This window comes from Danio aesculapii, chromosome 25 (assembly GCF_903798145.1).
Source record: "Danio aesculapii chromosome 25, fDanAes4.1, whole genome shotgun sequence".
In the NCBI taxonomy this organism is placed as follows: domain Eukaryota; kingdom Metazoa; phylum Chordata; class Actinopteri; order Cypriniformes; family Danionidae; genus Danio; species Danio aesculapii.
In genome coordinates, this window is record NC_079459.1 from 2,465,883 (window position 1) to 2,483,830 (window position 17,948).

General features: G+C 35.5%; 1 protein-coding gene across 2 annotated transcripts in view; it reads left to right on the forward strand.

Moving 5' to 3' along the window:
• The first annotated feature begins 2,829 nt into the window (after positions 1 to 2,829).
• The window catches only part of cdk10 (cyclin dependent kinase 10), an 18,910-nt gene continuing 3,791 nt past the window's right edge, over positions 2,830 to 17,948 (forward strand). For both annotated transcript variants that reach the window (XR_008836056.1, XM_056451796.1), the window contains exons 1-11: positions 2,830 to 3,073; positions 3,169 to 3,241; positions 3,393 to 3,464; positions 7,158 to 7,260; positions 7,347 to 7,428; positions 9,545 to 9,612; positions 9,711 to 9,763; positions 12,733 to 12,802; positions 12,898 to 12,957; positions 16,212 to 16,335; positions 16,415 to 16,554. Coding sequence is in view for 1 of the 2 variants with exons in the window: in XM_056451796.1 (XP_056307771.1) it covers positions 2,984 to 3,073; positions 3,169 to 3,241; positions 3,393 to 3,464; positions 7,158 to 7,260; positions 7,347 to 7,428; positions 9,545 to 9,612; positions 9,711 to 9,763; positions 12,733 to 12,802; positions 12,898 to 12,957; positions 16,212 to 16,335; positions 16,415 to 16,554 (935 nt within the window). In the remaining variant the exon portion in view is untranslated. The remainder of the gene's footprint in view (positions 3,074 to 3,168; positions 3,242 to 3,392; positions 3,465 to 7,157; positions 7,261 to 7,346; positions 7,429 to 9,544; positions 9,613 to 9,710; positions 9,764 to 12,732; positions 12,803 to 12,897; positions 12,958 to 16,211; positions 16,336 to 16,414; positions 16,555 to 17,948) is intronic.

Consider the following 17,948-nt stretch of genomic DNA (forward strand, 5'->3'; position numbering starts at 1 on the left):
TACGACACTCGGATGACGTTCAATACAGTCACGTGGTTAAATGACTTTTCCCACATCACGTAGTTTTCCTTCAGAGGCTTTAAGGCATTCAAATCTCAGTACTTTTGTTTATTTGTTCATCACTGGTGACTTTTGTGCTGAAACTAGTCCTTTAACAAGAACTGGTAGGATGTACTGGCACCTGTACGTGTGGAAATACGCAGCAGGAGCAAACCATAAAGTGCGAAGTGACAGCTTTTATTTATTTATTTTTATATATAGACCTTTTAGAGCAGTTTTTAGCTAGACCATAGGTCTCGAACTCAAGTCCTGGAGGGCTGCAGCTCTCCACAGTTTTGCTACTAATCAAACACAGCTGATCCAACTAATGAAGGTGTTCGTGAAGCCGCGGTCACACTGCACTTTTCTCCCCATAGACTTCCATTCATATGCATGCGAATGCATCAGACCGGAAACGCAAGTTGGTGCGTCAAGTTTCGCAGTTCACTGCGTTGCAAAGTTCAAGCTTGGTGAACTCTAACCAAAGTCCCTTTAAGACAAGTCATGTCACTCGGCGGCCATCTTTGAATGTTTCAATGGAAAAACATCAAATTTTCCAAAACTACTTGCCAAGCTTACGATTACATTTCATATTACGAATAACCATTAAAATTTAACAACATCTGTCTATTTAGTTTCATTTCTAAATGTTTGAATCACACAAAACACACAGAGAATTGTCATTCAATGAAGATTGCTGATTGGCTCCTGTACTAGAAGGCGGGTTTTATTCATATAGCGATCGCTGATTGGCTCCTGTATTAGAAGGCGGGGCTTCATTCGCCATATTGACAGTTACACTTTTCCCCATTTAAAAGTATACGAGTGACACGTCTTGTGTATTCTACAGTCTTTGCTCTGACCTGCAAATCGCATCACTTGACTGAGTGAGACCAATCAAAGATCAAAACTTGACCTCTCTGGACAGAAATTTAAAATATGGATCAATTGCTCGCTTTTTTAAATGCCTAATCATCTTGTTTAATCCCGCCCCCTTTCGCAGCGCCATACAACAGAATGCCGCATGCAGTAACTCTAACGTGACTCCTTTGAACACCTCCTCCTTTGAACACCTCGGTTATTTGGATCAGCTGTGTTTGATAGGGTTGTAGCAAAACTGTGCAGAGCTGCGGTCCTCCAGGACTTGAGTTCGAGACCTATGAGCTAGACCATTAAATGAAAAACGGCACTATTTATTGAACATTAATCGAATAAAAAACAATATTAGAAAATATTAACTTAAAGATTATTATTATTATTACCGATGGGCTACGCTCCGCCCATTTTACATCCTACTGAAGCGACTTAGCAAATTAATTCTTTGTTAAACAACATAAAATAAAATAAATAATAATGCAGGCTATCAATTTACCACTTTCAATTACAAATAAAACAATAACAAATACTGTTTTTGTCGCCTTTTTATTCATTATATGATTTTCCTTATCAGCCTATCTAGGCCTATATATACACTGGACCAGCTCTATACCCTTACTAGGGTGCTCGAGGGTTCATGGGAGTATGCCCAACCAGTCCACATGTGTTTTGTAGACTTGGAGAAGGCATTTGACAGTGGCATTCTGTGGAGGGTGCCCGGAGAGTGTTGGGTCAGAGGCGCTCTGTTAAGGGCCGTCTTGTCCCTGTATGAACATAGTAGGAGTTTGGTTCGCATTATTGGACTTACATTGTGGTAAAGAAGGAGCTGAGCTGAAAGGCAAATCTCTCAATTTACCGGTCAATCCGCGTTCCTACTCCCACCTATGGTCATGAGCTTTGGGTCATGACCGAAAAGACAAGATCTCTGATACAAGCGCTGGAAATGAGTTTCCTTCACATGGTGGCAGGGTGCACCCTTATAGATAGGGTGAGGAGCTCTGTCACCCGGGAAGAGCTCGGAGTAGAGCCGCTGCTCCTCCACATCCAGAGAAGTCAGCTGAGGTGGCTCTGGCATCTGTTTCGGATGCCTACCTAGGGAGGTGTTCCAGGCATGTCCTACCGGGAGGAGGCCTCGGGGAAGACCCAGGACATGCTGGAGGGACTTTCTCTTGGCTGGCCTGGGAGCGCTGAAGAAAGTGTCTGGGGAGAGGGAAGTCTGGGTTCTCTCCTAAGACTGCTGCCCCCGCGACCCGGCCCCGGAGAAGCGGTAGAAAATGAACGAATGAATATTTTTATCAATTTTTCAGTAAATGTGCGTAATATATATAGGTGCATTTAAACAAAACAGATTTATTAAACAGATATAATTATTAAAATAATATTTTAGTCACAGAACATCTTTAGAAATTTAAAGAGAATACAATTAAATTCAATTAAATAATATTGTCTTGTTTCTCTTGAAATTTGCTGTTTTTATTTAATATTATTTATTTATTTATTTTATTTAATAATATTTAATATTTGCTTTTATTTCATATTTTTCCCCTAACATAAATTTGAGCTACTAATTTTTGAACAATTATTGTAATTTATTAAGTTAGATTAGCTCCAGATTTGGCTTCAGTAATGACTTAACTAATGTTTATGCACAAATATAATATTCATTCATTCATTTTCTTTTCGGCTTAGTCCATTTATTAATCAAGGGTCGTCACAGCGGAATGAGCCGCCAACTTATCCAGCATATGTTTCATGCAGCGGATGCCCTTCCAGCTGCAACCCACCACTGCGAAAACTATAATATTGTAAAGCATTATATAGAAAATATTAATTCAAATGAGAGATTTGTGAGGGGTGAACTTATATTTGCTGTATATCCGCTTGGTAGGATCTGTCTTGATAATAAACTCACTGAACGTTGTCAGTTGCCCTCCTTTCAATGAACGACTGTAAGCTTTCACGGAGTTTCCACCTCCTCGCTCTCACTTCGCGTGAAAACGTACACCAAATGCAGCATTAAAGTATTAAACTTGCTATAATAATCTTCAGTTCGGACGAAAGACTGAAGATGGAGAGCACAGCAGACACAGACCTGGAGCCCTTAAAGCTGAAGTCTTTAAAAACCGACAGGACGTTTGTGATACCGCACAGTGAACGGGTGAGACATGCTAAAGAAGATAAGCGTTTGAGGTTTTTATGACCAAATATGAAATACATAAACATTAATAATGTGCTGTGTGTAACTAACTTTAGCTGGGGAGGTGCAGGAGTGTGAAGGAGTTTGAGAAGATAAATCGGATTGGAGAGGGAACTTACGGAATCGTGTGTGAGTCTCGCTAGCATATGTATATCGAATAAAATGCTAATATGCTTATGTATGTCAAATAAAATAACGTACGTAATTATATCTGCAATATAAATATCTGTAAATATAATCTCAATGAAACGGACTGTTTGGTTGTTTGTGGTTGTTTCAGACCGAGCACGTGATACACGGACGAATGAGATTGTTGCTCTGAAGAAAGTGCGAATGGATAAGGAGAAAGATGGTCAGTTTGATACCTTCAGAGAGATAAAACCTTATATTAACTAAATTAACTATCATGTCATTTCAAACCTGCGTGATTTTATTTTACTTTACCATTGTGCTCTTTACTAACTAGAGGAAGTGAGATGGTTTACTCTCCCCTCAAATGTTTTCGGCTACTCGTTATATTGTATATCTCATTTAAAAGAAAAACAACACAGAATCACCATAATACACACTTTTACATTCACAAATGTGTATATCTCTTCAAATATGTATAGTTTATTAGTTCAGTCATTCATATGTTCAATGAGTACCATAAGGTGTATATTATTTTGTGTGTAAATGACAGGTCTTAAATGTCAAAAACAAAATGTTAGGCCTTAAAGTCTTAAATTCACTTAAATATTGTCTTAAATCATTTTAAACAGGTCTACATTTTTCACCTGTCTAAGTAAAGCTACATAAGTGGGCCGACATCCATCCAATCACCAACAATCCATCTTAATAAACTCAGTGAAAGAGAACTAAAAGCAATTACACAGTTCCTGATTATATTAACAGAGCAATTTATCCCTGTACATTATCTTCCATTCATACAAAACTGTTTACAGAAGGGTGAGTAAACATAATATTTATAAAGAGATGTGAAACTTAAGGTTTTATATCAGAAATGCAATAGGTTGAATAGAAGTTCTACTCAATTAATTTGAACCAAAAGCAAACAAGTATATATTTTGGATTATTTATGTAATTCCCTCCACAAAAAAATATACTTTTAACAATGTTAAACTTGTCATTAAAACAAAAAAAAAAGAAAGATTATGTTGAAAATAGTGTATACAACTAGAGTTTTCTTGTTTTGACACATTAAAGTGTCGCTAAGAAATAATTACATTTCATTTTATTTATTTATTTGTTTTTTTATTTATTTTATTAATTTGTTGCAAGCAAAAAAAAAATATTAGGCCAACAGGGCCTTTAGAAATAATCATTAGTGTTTATTTAAAAAATATAATTATTAAATATTTAAATACAATTATAAAATTTCTTTCATAATGGTCTTAAAAGGGTCTTAAATTTGGTTGATGAAACCTGCAGAAACCCTGAAATGAATACTTTTGTGACTGAATATATATTAATGTTTATGTTTTATCTGCACCCATTGAATAAATATTGCTGCACGAAACACTGAAAGCATGCACTCAAAAAATTTATTCAAACTATTTATTTAAAATGAGTTGACAACACAATTCTTGAGGGGTTTTTTTTTGTTTTGTTTTTTTTGAGACAACCTAATTGTTTTATGTTCAATCCACTTAAGTTAGTAAAACTAATAAGTTATCTTAATTCCTTCATGTTGTCCCAAAACAAATCGATTGTGGAACCCAGCATTTTTTACAGTGTAGGTAATTAATTTATTTAGTTTAAAAGCTTCGACTTTAATGTTAATTTGTTAGAAAGAACTATGTAGGTTTCATAGTCAACCCACTGTAGAAAACACTATAAAATATAAATAAAATTAGATAAAAAAGGACAAACCCAAACCCTGATCTAAATTTTTAAAATTACAAATTACTCATAAGTTTTCAAACATATTGCATTTGCACTTATTTGACCTTTTTATTATTTTGTTCAAAGATTATTTACAGTTTTTGAACACATTATGTTTAAATAATGCTTGCATGTCAGGGATATTTGTATTATACTTTCCCCAATACACTTTTCAAAGCTGCATTACAGTAAATGTCATTACAGTGATCGAAAAACGAATAACTCCATGATACTAATAAAGGTTAAAATATTTGTATCAGGACTCTGCGGTTGTATTTTAAAAGACTTGCATATCGTAAATGATCTGCGTCCTGTTCTGTATATCCTGGGTTCTTTTAACCAGCCAGAAATGTTGATTCATAGTGATTGTTATAGAACATTGCGCAAATACAGTGAATTTAGGCTGTTCAAGTAATACACAGAACCTTAAATTTGATATTTGGAGCCACAATTGCTTTTAGCTCACACATTAAGGCACTAAATATAGGATTGACCAGCTCTAATCTGCTTAATGTGACTGTAAGATGCAAAGATATTAAAATATTATACACATTAACATCATGATTAACATTGTTCTGTAAAGCAGTTTTGAAAACAATGTGTATTGTAGAAAGCGTTAAGCTCTGCAATATGGCATGATGCGACAATAAAATGAGCCTGATATAATATTTATCTGTATATATATATATATATATATATATATATATATATATATATATATATATATATATAATTTATATTTCATAGATCTTGTAAGCACTCTAGCTACTGTTTTGAAGCAAATGGAGTTTATTTATAGGCCTTGCAGTACTCTACACCAATAAAACCCTGCAATAATCTTAAAGTTATGTCAGCATAACTAAAAATAAACCCTATTTAAGTGTTTTTTCCAGCTTGAAAGAAGGCTGTACTTCAAATTGCTATCAAACAGCAAGGTATTTAGATAATCAAATGATAAATCTATCAAGAGATATCAATTCTAGCATCATATGTTTATAGTTATTCCCTAAATATCTTCAAGTAATGAAAAAGCAAGGCACCAAATACAGATCCCTGTGGCACTCCATATTTAACTCGTTCTTAACTCTGACATTTCTTCGTAGGCACAAACTGATATGTATAAGATAAGTAGGATCTAAAGCATGCTAATGCCTGTTCATTCTGCCAACAACCAAGACCTTGTCCTATAATTAACTTGCTCTCCAGGATAAAGACATTACTTCTTGGTATGGGGTTTGATCACTGTCGGCCTGAAACTTTTAGGATTGATATTAGAAAAAGGATTACTGGGGAGGTCGGTCAGGACTAAAGGCTTTTAAGTGGACAACGGGACACTGTTTAGTTGCATAATATTAAAAGTTTGGATTTCTTATTATGCTTTTTGTCCCTGTTGGAGCTTGATAACCACACTTTTATTGTTATTAAAAAGAGCAGCTTGGACATTCTGTTAAATTTCACCTTTTGTGTTTCACAGAAGAAAAATGTAGGTTTGAAATTGCATGAGGGTGATTTAATGATACACACACTGATTATTTTACTTATTATCTGACAGTGTAGTGTACTACAGAGAGGGTGAAAAGTATCCAAAATAAGTAATGTCTATATTATTAATGCCATCTTTCATAGCCGATGCTTGTCTTGTGTATACAGGAAATATGAACTCTTGTTTTATCAATTTAGATACAGTTTTCGTCATGAATATTTATACTACAAGTTCTACAGCCATTAAATGTTTAGGGGTGGGCGGATCCATCCTAAAGTATCAATATTTTCGATACCAGCAATGTATCGGAAGAATCGATCCTTAAACAGAAGTATCGATTCTTTCTATGATTTTTTTTTTCTTAATAAGTGATCACTGATTTTAAAATCTTAATAATAGTAATAATGATAGTGCCGCATAATAGCTAGTTTTTGTTTAACTAATAGTGTTCTGTCAGTTTAATAAGTTAAAAGGAATTCGGTTTATATTATATAATGATAATTCTCAAAATAAAATATTTCATTGAAGTATCGTATCGATATCGACGATACTTGTCTTGAAATACTTGGTATCGCATTGGAAAGAAAATAATTAGTATCGCCCATCCCCATGTTACATAGTTACTTTTCACCCACCATACTTTCAACCCAAAAACATTTGTTGTTTATCTGTGTTCAGGGATTCCCATTAGCAGTTTGAGGGAGATTAATTTATTAATCAGACTGAGACACCCAAATATTGTGGAGCTGAAGGAAGTGGTGGTGGGAAGCCATTTGGAGAGGTGACTAACATATATGACGTAGATTCGAATGAACTTTACATTTAAATTATATATGTCTTATTAAACATTGCTGTATTGTTTTGAAGCTTGTTTCTGGTGATGAGCTACTGTGAGCAGGATCTTGCCAGTCTGCTGGAGAACATGCAGTCGCCGTTCTCTGAAGCTCAGGTGCGTTTTTTCGTTATGCTCAACCTGTCATAAATCATAATAGGCATTTATAGACACTGTTTACAGCGTTTATATCCACTGTAAGCAGTCAGTGGTGGAAAGAATACTGAAAAATCACATTCAAGTATCTGTCCTAAATTCTACTAAAAGTAGCTCTTCTGAAAGTTATCAGGAGTAGTGAGAAGTTATTCCACCTTTTAACCTACAAATTAGGAAATCGCTTACATCAGTGCCATTATCTTTTCAATTATTTGCCATTCATGAACTATTATTGTGTGAGAAGACCTTACATTAATATACAATGTGCACCAGTGATAGGCAAACAGAAAGCTGGTTTATGCAATTGCACGTGGAGCGAAATTTGTGTAACCTAAATTAAACAACCTAAAAGACAAAAATGAAGCCGTGACGATACGCTTAGGTCATGACCTTTGGCACCTCACTATGAGTGTCCAGCAGGTGGCACCGCAAACCAAGCTCCTGCAGCACTGATTGAATATATGCTATTTGTGTGTGTGTGAAAACGTAATATTCTGTAGTGCGTTTAGTTATTGTTTGAGGCCATTTGGTGATTTCGGTCATAAAAGTAGACATCGTCTTTATCAGTGATGTGGTGTTAAACATTCTATATTAAAACGTGAGACACTGGCTGCGTCCGAAACCGCATACTTTCATACTGTATAGTATGCTAAAACCAGTATGCGAGCCGCGTAGTATGTCCCAATTCATAGAATTCGAAAATCAGTATGCGAGATGTACTCGGATGACCTACTATTTAACATATTCTTGTGGAGTGCCCCATTTTTAATGTTATCAGACAACAATTTTAATCTGGAGAGACTTTAAATGAAATATTTTTAAATGTGAATCCATTAAAAATTGTACAATTTTTATCAAAAGGAAACCTTTAAAAACTGTTTTAGATTTTTATCTTATATATTATCGTTATTATTTATGTATTTTACCTTGTATATTATTTATTGCAGTTGATTACTTTTAATTGTTAGAATATTTTTATAAATATAGAAAATTGGTATTTATAAAACGTGGTAAAATTGATCTATTTTTATTTTTTGCCATGACATAGCCATAGAAGCTGAAATGGCAATAAAATTAAAACTCTCTCTCTCTCTTCCGGCGAGATTCTGAAATGCGCATCCCATGCACGCTGCGCTATCCCTCTGCCCCACGAGAGAATTCATGAATGGGAGTGAAGCGACGCAACCGACTTGGGTAGGTCACGTGATCATGTTAAAATGGCGGCTGTAGTGCGTCCGAATTCCAATCATACTTCTCACATTGATACTGTATAGATTGAACTTTTCTAACAGCCGAGTGGTACGTTTAAATTTAAATGCAGTACATACTGATTAGTAGGCGGTTTCAGACGCAGCCACTGTAAATTAATTTTAATTAATTAAATTTTTTTTTTTTTTAGTTAATTTTAAGAAATAATTCGAAAATTCTATTTGAATGACACAAAGAAAATGTGATTACTCTGCTTCTCTGAATTGATTTCTGCAGAACTTGTCGACAGCTTTTAAAATATTTGTGAAAATGTACAATGTTTATTTTGTTAGCGTGTCTTAAAGTAAACAAGAAAGCCCCGCCCCCTACTCAATTTTCCATTGGAAGTACCTCGACATACTAAAATTTTGGGTTCACCCGGAACCTAAGGGGTCAAAGGTCATGACCTAAGCGTATCATCACTGCTACATTTTTGTCTTTTAGGTTGTTTAATTTAGGTTACACAAATTTCGCTCCACGTGCAATTGCATAAACCAGCTTTCTGTTTGCTTATCATTAGTGCATATTGTATACTAATGCAAGGTCTTCTCACACAATAATAGTCCATGAATAGCAAATAGTTGAAAAGATAATGGCACTGATGTAAGCGATTTCCTAATTTGAAGGTTTAAAGGTGAAATAACTTCTCACTACTCTTGATAACTTTCAGAAGAGCTACTTTTTTCTTACTTCGAGTAGGATACTCTGCTCGCGTACTGTAACTAAGTAACTGTAATTAGATTACCTATAAATGAATTTCTTTCTTGACTTTTTCAGTGAAAAAGTAATTTAATTATCATCTCGTTCATCTTTTCTTTGCATTTTACAGGTGAAATGCATAGTCCTCCAGCTGCTTAAAGGACTGGCCTATTTACATCACAACTTCATTCTTCACAGGTCAGTGTTTGTGTTGATCAGTAACATATTTAACAGCTCTTAATAACGAGAGTATTTCCTGGTTGTCTGCTAACTAATTATGTTTGTTAACGTTAAAGGGATCTGAAGGTTTCAAATCTACTGATGACTGACAAGGGCTGTGTTAAAATAGGTGAGTAAATGTATGAAAATCTCCTTTACACTGTCAGAAGCAGAATTCAGTTGTGTAAATGTCCGTAGTTTCGAATGGGAGCTGAATATAAATGGGAGCTCCAATATTAAATAAAGATCGCATTTATTTTTGTGGCTTTCCAAAGGATATAACTGTTTATTAGTTTTTTGATTGATTATTTTACGTCCAACACAATGTGTCATGTCATAAATGTATATTTTTTTTACATATTTGTTTTGATGTGAAGTGTTTAGCTTAAGTACCACTGGGTTGACTAGTGTAATCCTTCCGAATGTTTTGAATTTGCTTTTACGTTTCTTATATTTCTCATTTCTTTTGTCTTTCTCATGATGGCAGTAGATAATAGTTTACTAGTGCTCAGCTTAAAGTGCAGTTTAAAAGCTTAACTAAGTTCAGTTAATTAGTTTACCTAAACAAGTTAGGTTAATTAGGCAAGACATTAGACAACCGTAGCCTTCAGAAAAAAATCTTAAGGGATCCAATGCTTAGAAATCTCCTATTCGAATATAAGTCATCTCATATCCTGATTATATATATCTATCACAACATAGTACCATTCTGTATGTCTGATTGTTTCAATATATATTGACCAGATTTCCTATTATAAGTCCTATTTCTTTGTTTTTTTACCTATTACAGTGTATATACTCAATAATGAACTCATTTATAAGAAATTATTTTTACAACTTCAGGGCAAATGTTTGATTAAAAATGTAGCAGTATAAAATAAATATGAATAAAATATAAAACACTTTTCAGTAACTGTTGCTGTCTGCATGGCCATAATGGTGTAACATCGTGCTCGTATAAATAAATTAAAACATAAGTAATGTATTTTGTGACCCCACAAAATAAACGACAGCACGTAATATGAATGTGGTTTCATAAACACGACATGTATCATCATATCGCACAATACTTGGGGATAATAATATTGAGCTTAGCAGTTTTCCATTGTTTCTTTTTATTTATTTTTTATTATTATTGACATTAACTACAACATAAAGCTTTAATGTACATCAGTTATGAGAGAAAAAACATCATAGTAATGTTAGTGACGCGTGAAAGGTATTCTGGGAAAACCAATTGTTTATTCAACATATGCAGATGAGGGAAAATATTTAGCCCTCCTGTGCAATATTGACTCTTTCAAATATTCCCCATGTGATATTTAACAGATCAAGGACATTTTTCCTATATCTTTTTCTTCTGGAGAAAGTCTTATTTGTTTTATTTCGGCTAGAATAAAAACAGCCTTCAATTGGTTTTTAAAAACCATTTTAAGATCAATATTATTAGCCCCCCTAAGCAATATTTGTTTTGGATTGTCTACGGAACAAACCATCGTTATACAGTGACTTGCCTAATTAACCTAGTTAAGCCTTTATGGGCCCTAACATACACCCGGTGCAATAAGGCGCAAGACGTGTTTGGCGTGATTTGTTGCTATTTTCAGACCGGCGCAACTCTAATTTTCACATTTTGCACCACGTTGATTAAATAGCAAATCCTTTTGCGCCAATTTATGGACTCATGGGTGTGCTGGTCTAGAAAGGAGGTGTGTTAAGGTGCATTTTTGGCACGTTGCTATTTTGAGGAACTGAAATAGACTGTGATATTGACCAACTGAAAGCTGGTCTAAAGTCCAGCGCAGAGCGCGTTAGTTATGTGCCTATGCAAGTCTAAACTCTTACACATTGCTTAACACACACAGGATGTACAGCAATACACAAATATATTTACATATAAAACAAATTAAAGATTAAAATGTTACAAAAGTGATTATTTTCTACATCAATATAAACACCACTGCCTCCATGCCTTTTTCACCTCGGGGGCTTTTTTCTGTTATTCATGACAATCTGCATTAATGTTATCATTATTATCAGTATTATTTATAATCTGCGTATTTATATTTGTTTTAATATAAACGAGTGTAGATTTGTCCAGTTGTGGGGTTTTGGAGACGTCTGCATCACCATATGGAGCATAAGAACAGGACGTGTGTTTGGATATAACTCAGTTTATTGATCACACTTCATTATTATTGTTTATTTATTCCTTTGCTGAAAATTAGAACTGAATTTAGAAATAGTTTCGACACAAATCTTAGCACTTAACAAACGAAATTAAATATGTCGGCTGATGGATGTGTTCAGTGGAGTGAGTACAACACCGTTTCCTCACTCCACCAAAGTAAAGGAGTAAAGTAAAGAGTAAAAGTAAAGAGGCTGAATGGAGGAGACTCGTTCTCTATCCTCGTGCTGCAGATGCTCTGTTTAACTGTTTTCTCTCTAGTGAAGCGTTCCATTTGTACACTTACAAAGTCTTTTATGTAAATAGCAAATGCGTCATGGTGCGACACAGCTGACTTTTAAAGGGAATGTGAGATGAGACTCTGATTGGTTTAATGCAGGTTATACTCAACACACTCAGAACTCATTTAAAGGAAAAGCTCAACCCTGTTAGACCATGCGCTGGGGCGCAAACTGTATTTTTCCATCCTTAAAATAGCAAAAGTGGATTCGGACACAATGCTTTTGAGCCATGAGCTTTAGACTTTGCACCTAGATCGTTAAAATAGAGCCCTAAATGTCACTTTAAGCTGAATACTAGTATCTTTATAAACATCTAGTCAAATATGATGTGCTGTCATCATGGCAAAGATAAAAGAAATCAGTTATTAGAATAAAACTATTATGATTAGACATGTGTTATGGAAAAAAACTCTGTTAAACAGACACTGATGAAAGAAATATTAAACAATTACAATTTTAAAAGGAGGCTTAATAATAATGGCTTCAACTATATATATATAGGAAGGAAAGTTACTGTTAACCAGGTCACACATTGTTACTGGTTAAATCACAGTCATTTGAACTAGTTTGAATAGTCATCCACCTGCTATAAATGCTAAATCTCAGTGTGTGTGCTTTGTGTCTCCACAGCCGACTTTGGCCTGGCGCGTGTTTACGGTATCCCTTTACAGCCCATGACTCCTCGAGTGGTCACGCTGTGGTAAGCAGATGAGCGTCAGGCTGATTAGTGTCTGTGTGTCATCCTCGCTGATCCCGCAAAATCCCTCTTTCCACCACTGAGCATGTTTTCTGCAGGTATCGGGCTCCAGAGCTCCTCCTGGGGACAAAGACGCAGACCACGGCTCTGGATATGTGGTAAGAAGGATGCGCGGATGGACAGTGCTGGACATTGCAGCGTTATGCAAGCAGATTAGCTGTTCGGGTACTGGCTAAGATGCAGAGGGAAGGGGGATACTTGGAAGGCATAATCCGTCTGCTCACGTGACCCCAGCACTGGCTTATTTTAGTGCCGTTCAGAGGCTGTTGCGGCTGCTTTTGGTTGATGTTGGGTTTGTTTATTAAAAGTTAAAAGGGACAAAATGAATCATTAACGCTCTAATTACTTGTTTCAAACCTTTAGGAGTTTGTTTCTTCTGTTGAACACAAAAAGGAGATATTTTGAAGAATGTTGGAAGCCGGTAACCATTCACTTCCATAGTAATTGTTTTTCCTACTGTGGAAGTCAATGGTTACAGTTTTTTTTTTTTTTTCAAAATGTCTTTTGTGCGCAAAGGAGATATTTTGAAGAATGTTGGAAACTGGTAACCACTGACTTCTAAAGTAATTGGATGTCAATGGTTACTGATTTTTCTTCAAAATGGCTTCTTTTGTACTCAAAAGATATATTTTGAAGAATGTTGGAAACCGGTAACCATTGACTTCCATAGTAATTAGAAGTCATTAGTTACCGGTTTCTCTTCAAAATGTCTTTTGTGTTCAAAAGAGATGTTTTGAAGAATGTTGGAAACCGGTAACCGCTGACTTCAATAGTAATTGTTTTTTCTACTGTGGAAGTCAATGGTTACAGAATTTTTTCAAAATGTCGTCTTATGTGTGCAAAGGAGATATTTTGCAGAATGTTGGAAACTGGTAACTTCTGACTTCCATAGTAATTGGAAGTCATTGGTTACCTATTTTTCTTCAAAATGCCATCTTTTGTGCTCAAAGGAGATATTTTGAAGAATGTTAGAAACCAGTAACCATTGACAAAGGCTGTTGCGGCCACATTTGCTTATTTATTAAAAATTAAAAGGGATAGTTCACCCCCAAAATGGCTGAATTTGTGAAAACACAAGGAGATATTTTGAAGAAAAACCTGTAACCACTGACTTCCATAGTAGGAAAAACAAATATTATGTTAGCCAATGGTATTGGGTTTCCAACATTCTTCAAAATATCTACTTTTGTGTTCAACAGAGGAAGCAAACTCATTTTCTAATTTACTTGTTTTTAAACCTTTAGGAGTTTTTTCCTCTGAACACACAAGGAGATATTTTGTAAAATGTTGGAAACCGGTAACCATCGGCCAACATAATATTTGTTTTTCGTACTGTGGAAGTCAATGGTTAGCATTTTTTTCTTATTATTCCCTTTTGTGTTCAACAAAAGAACAGAAATCAGTAACGACTGAGGCTGTTGCGACCACTTTGGTCCATGTTTTACATTTGTGTTTATTTATTACAAATTAAAAGGGATAGTTCACCACAAGAATGATCGTTTACTTCTTTTTTTTAAAGCTTTTTGAGTTTGGTTCTTCTGTTGAACGCAAAAAAAGATATTTAAAAAAAAAAAACCTGTAACCATTGACTTCCATAGTAGGAAAAACAAATACTATGTTAGCCAATGTTACCAGTTTCCAACATTCTTCAAAGTATCTCCTTTTGTGTTCAACAGAAGAAACAAACTTATATCATTTACTCACTGAATACTTATTTCAAACCTTTAGGAGTTTGTTTCTTCTGTTGAACTCAAAAGGAGATACTTTGAAGAATGTTGGAAACCGGTAGCCATTGATTAACAGGATTTGTTTTTCCTACCAATGAAGTCAAAATATCTTCTTTTGTGTTCAACAGAAGAATGGAAATAAATAACTACTGATTTTAAAAACAGACACAAGCGTAGAGGAATTATACGCTCATATTTATTTTCGGAAGGGGAAGGAAAAAAGCTATGACTTGTGTACGAATATTTTGACTAATTTAATGTAAAAATATACATAGTATTAAAATATTAGAGAACATTTTTATTCAGGAAATATTTTAATGATGTTTAAAAGGTGTCTTTTGGAGGAATTTTAGGATATTTGTTATTGATTAAATTAAAAGATCTTATATTACTTTTTAACTGTCTCCTTTTTTTAGCATAATGCGTCTTTTATTTAGAAACTGTTATGATTGTTCATTATTTATTGGATATTTATTACCAATGCTGCCTTCAATATAGCCAATGCTGCTGAAATGGCATTAAAACATGAAGAAAGGAAGAAACAACAGAATAAAGAAACTTCTAAACCACTTAAGGGTGAGTAAATGTTCATTTTGAGGTGAACTGTCCCTTTAAGAGACCGCTTGAGGATTTGGTTTGTCTTCATTTAAAGAAAACTCTTGTTATTTAGAGCCTTTTATGTGTCAGTAACAAAATAAAAGTCCTTTTGTTTTCATGTTTATTTTCAGGCAACACAATCACAGTGTTTATCGTCAAAAGAGAAAACCATATGTAGTATAATATCTCTGATCAATCGAGTCTGATTATTTAAAAGTGTTCAGTCTGTCCTGAGGTTATCATCAGCGCGTCTCCGCCACACAGACCTGGTTTACTTGTGCTGTTTAGCTCAGTGTCCGCTGATCTGATCAGCACAGGACAGCACACAGAGATCAGACTAGATTTGGCAGGAGAACAGCGGCTCTCATGGATGTTCTTTAAGCACATTCTGAGGACACCATTCCTGGAGTACAAAACGTTCTTGTTAGCGGCTGACACTGAGCTAAACGATAGAAATAAACAGCAGTCGACACATTCAAGCGGGATCGAAACGGGCCGTCCAAAGACATGCGATACAGGTGAATTGAATAAACTAAATTGTCAGTAGTGTGTGTGAATGAGTGTGAATTTCCCAGCGTTGGCTGGAATGGCATCTTCTGCATAAAATATGGAATAGTTGGCGGTTCATTCCGCTGTGGTGACCTCTGAAATAGAGACTAGACTGAAGGAAAATTAATAGATTATGTCATTCATTCATTTTCTTTTCAGCTTAGTCCCTTTATTAATCAGGGATCGCCACAGCGGAATGAACCGCCAACTTATCCTGCATGTTTTACACAGATTCCCTTCCAGCAGCTAATCCAGCACTGGGAAACACCCGTACACACTCTTGTGTACAATTTGTAGTATTTCCCCCCTATTTTTCCCCCAATCCTGTCGTGATGGCCAGAATAATCCTCTTTTTTTCTCCAGTGCTGTGCTTTTGATCACGTAGACCAAACAAATGAAGTGATAAACCCACAAGCTTCCTGAAAACATAGAGAAATCTGCATTTAATGAAGTGAAGTGTGTGTGTTTTCATCTCTCAGGGCTGTGGGCTGCATCTTCGCGGAGCTTCTGGCCCATAAACCCCTCCTACCCGGAGCCTCAGAGATCCAGCAGCTGGACCTGATCGTGCAGCTGTTGGGAACGCCCAACGAGAGCATCTGGCCGGTACTGAGATCTGACAGAGACTGATGATGTGTGTGTGTGTGTGTGTGTGTGACAGGTTGTAATGCTCTGTGTGTTTCAGGGTTTCTCACGTCTGCCGCTGGTGGGTCAGTACAGTCTGAGGAAACAGCCCTACAACAACCTGAAGAACAAGTTCACCTGGTTATCAGAGGCTGGTTTGAGACTCCTGAACCTGCTGTTCATGTACACCCCGCAGCGCAGGTGCTCACCACTCACATCACCATTCACTAGAGCAGGGGTCACCAATCTCGGTCCTGGAGGGCCGGTGTCCCTGCAGGGTTTAGCTCCAACTTTCCTCAACACACCTGCCTGGATGTTTCATGTATACCTAGTAAGACCTTGATTAGCTTGCTCAGGTGTGTTTGATTAGGGTTGGAGCTGAACTCTGCAAGACACCGGCCCTCCAGGGACAAGTTTGGTGACCCCTGCACTAGAGCTTGCTTTTAGATGCTCACTAATGCTGCATGTTTGATTAAAAATACAGCAAAAACACTAATGGGGCAGCCCAATTCAGACTATTCATCCTAACTTGTGTTTCAAAATATAAATAGTGTGTCTCAAACAGCTACAAATTCAATTATTAATTATTTAATTTAATTATTAAATAAAAAAAGTTGAATACTTTAAATTTCTAGCTTATTTAATTAGTTACATGCTGCCTTAAGTTGAATCAAATTAACCTTTCTCAAATTACATCAATCAAACTGACTAAAATATTAAATTAAACTTTATATAATTAAAAAAAATATATATTGAATATATACACCTCAATATATACCTTAAAATAATTAAAGCAACACAAAATAGTTGTCTTTTTGTCGTTACATTTTTTTTACATTGTACCTGCGTAAATATTGTGCATAAAGTTCAACAGTTCTGTATAAATCAATTGAGAGTAGTTGTGTTTGTGCACCATATCGCACTGCTATGTGTGTAAAATTGCGTTTATACAACAGTTCGAAGGCATAATCTTGTATATAAAAAAGAAAATCAAACTAGGAGAGTCTCAAAACCCTTTTGTATGAGGAACTACTTTCCTCCGCCGTTTATTCACATCTGCAGCTGACGTCAGAACAGCAGAAACCGTTGCTAATTCCCCTATGTGACTTTAGAGCTAGCGTTTGAATGATTCTCTAGCGTAATGTCTAAAGTGGTGATTTCACTCACATTTTAGGATTACAACGGCATGAAATGTCATCAGTCTACAGAGATTTCCCAGTATTGCAATCAGGAGATCACAATAATTAACCTCGAAACAGCCAAAGCACAGCGAACACTTGCAGATTACTGTGGTATGAATACAGCACTACAATATACAAAAGAGAGAGATCGACTTAGAATGTCACTCACCTGTACTAAAATCATTTGATCAGCTTTGAAGCGTACGCTGAAAAAATGCTGTGTCTCCCTTAAGGACTTATTATGTGGTCTGTTGCCATCTGAACGTCAACGTCAGAATGACAGGCTGATGGCCGCCAACACGATAAATGATAAATATATAAAATAAGCACTATCCTTATAAATAAACTGCATAGATGCAATCTAAACGACTACATTCTCACCTATAAAAGCCTCAAAAGTACATTATGTTGCCC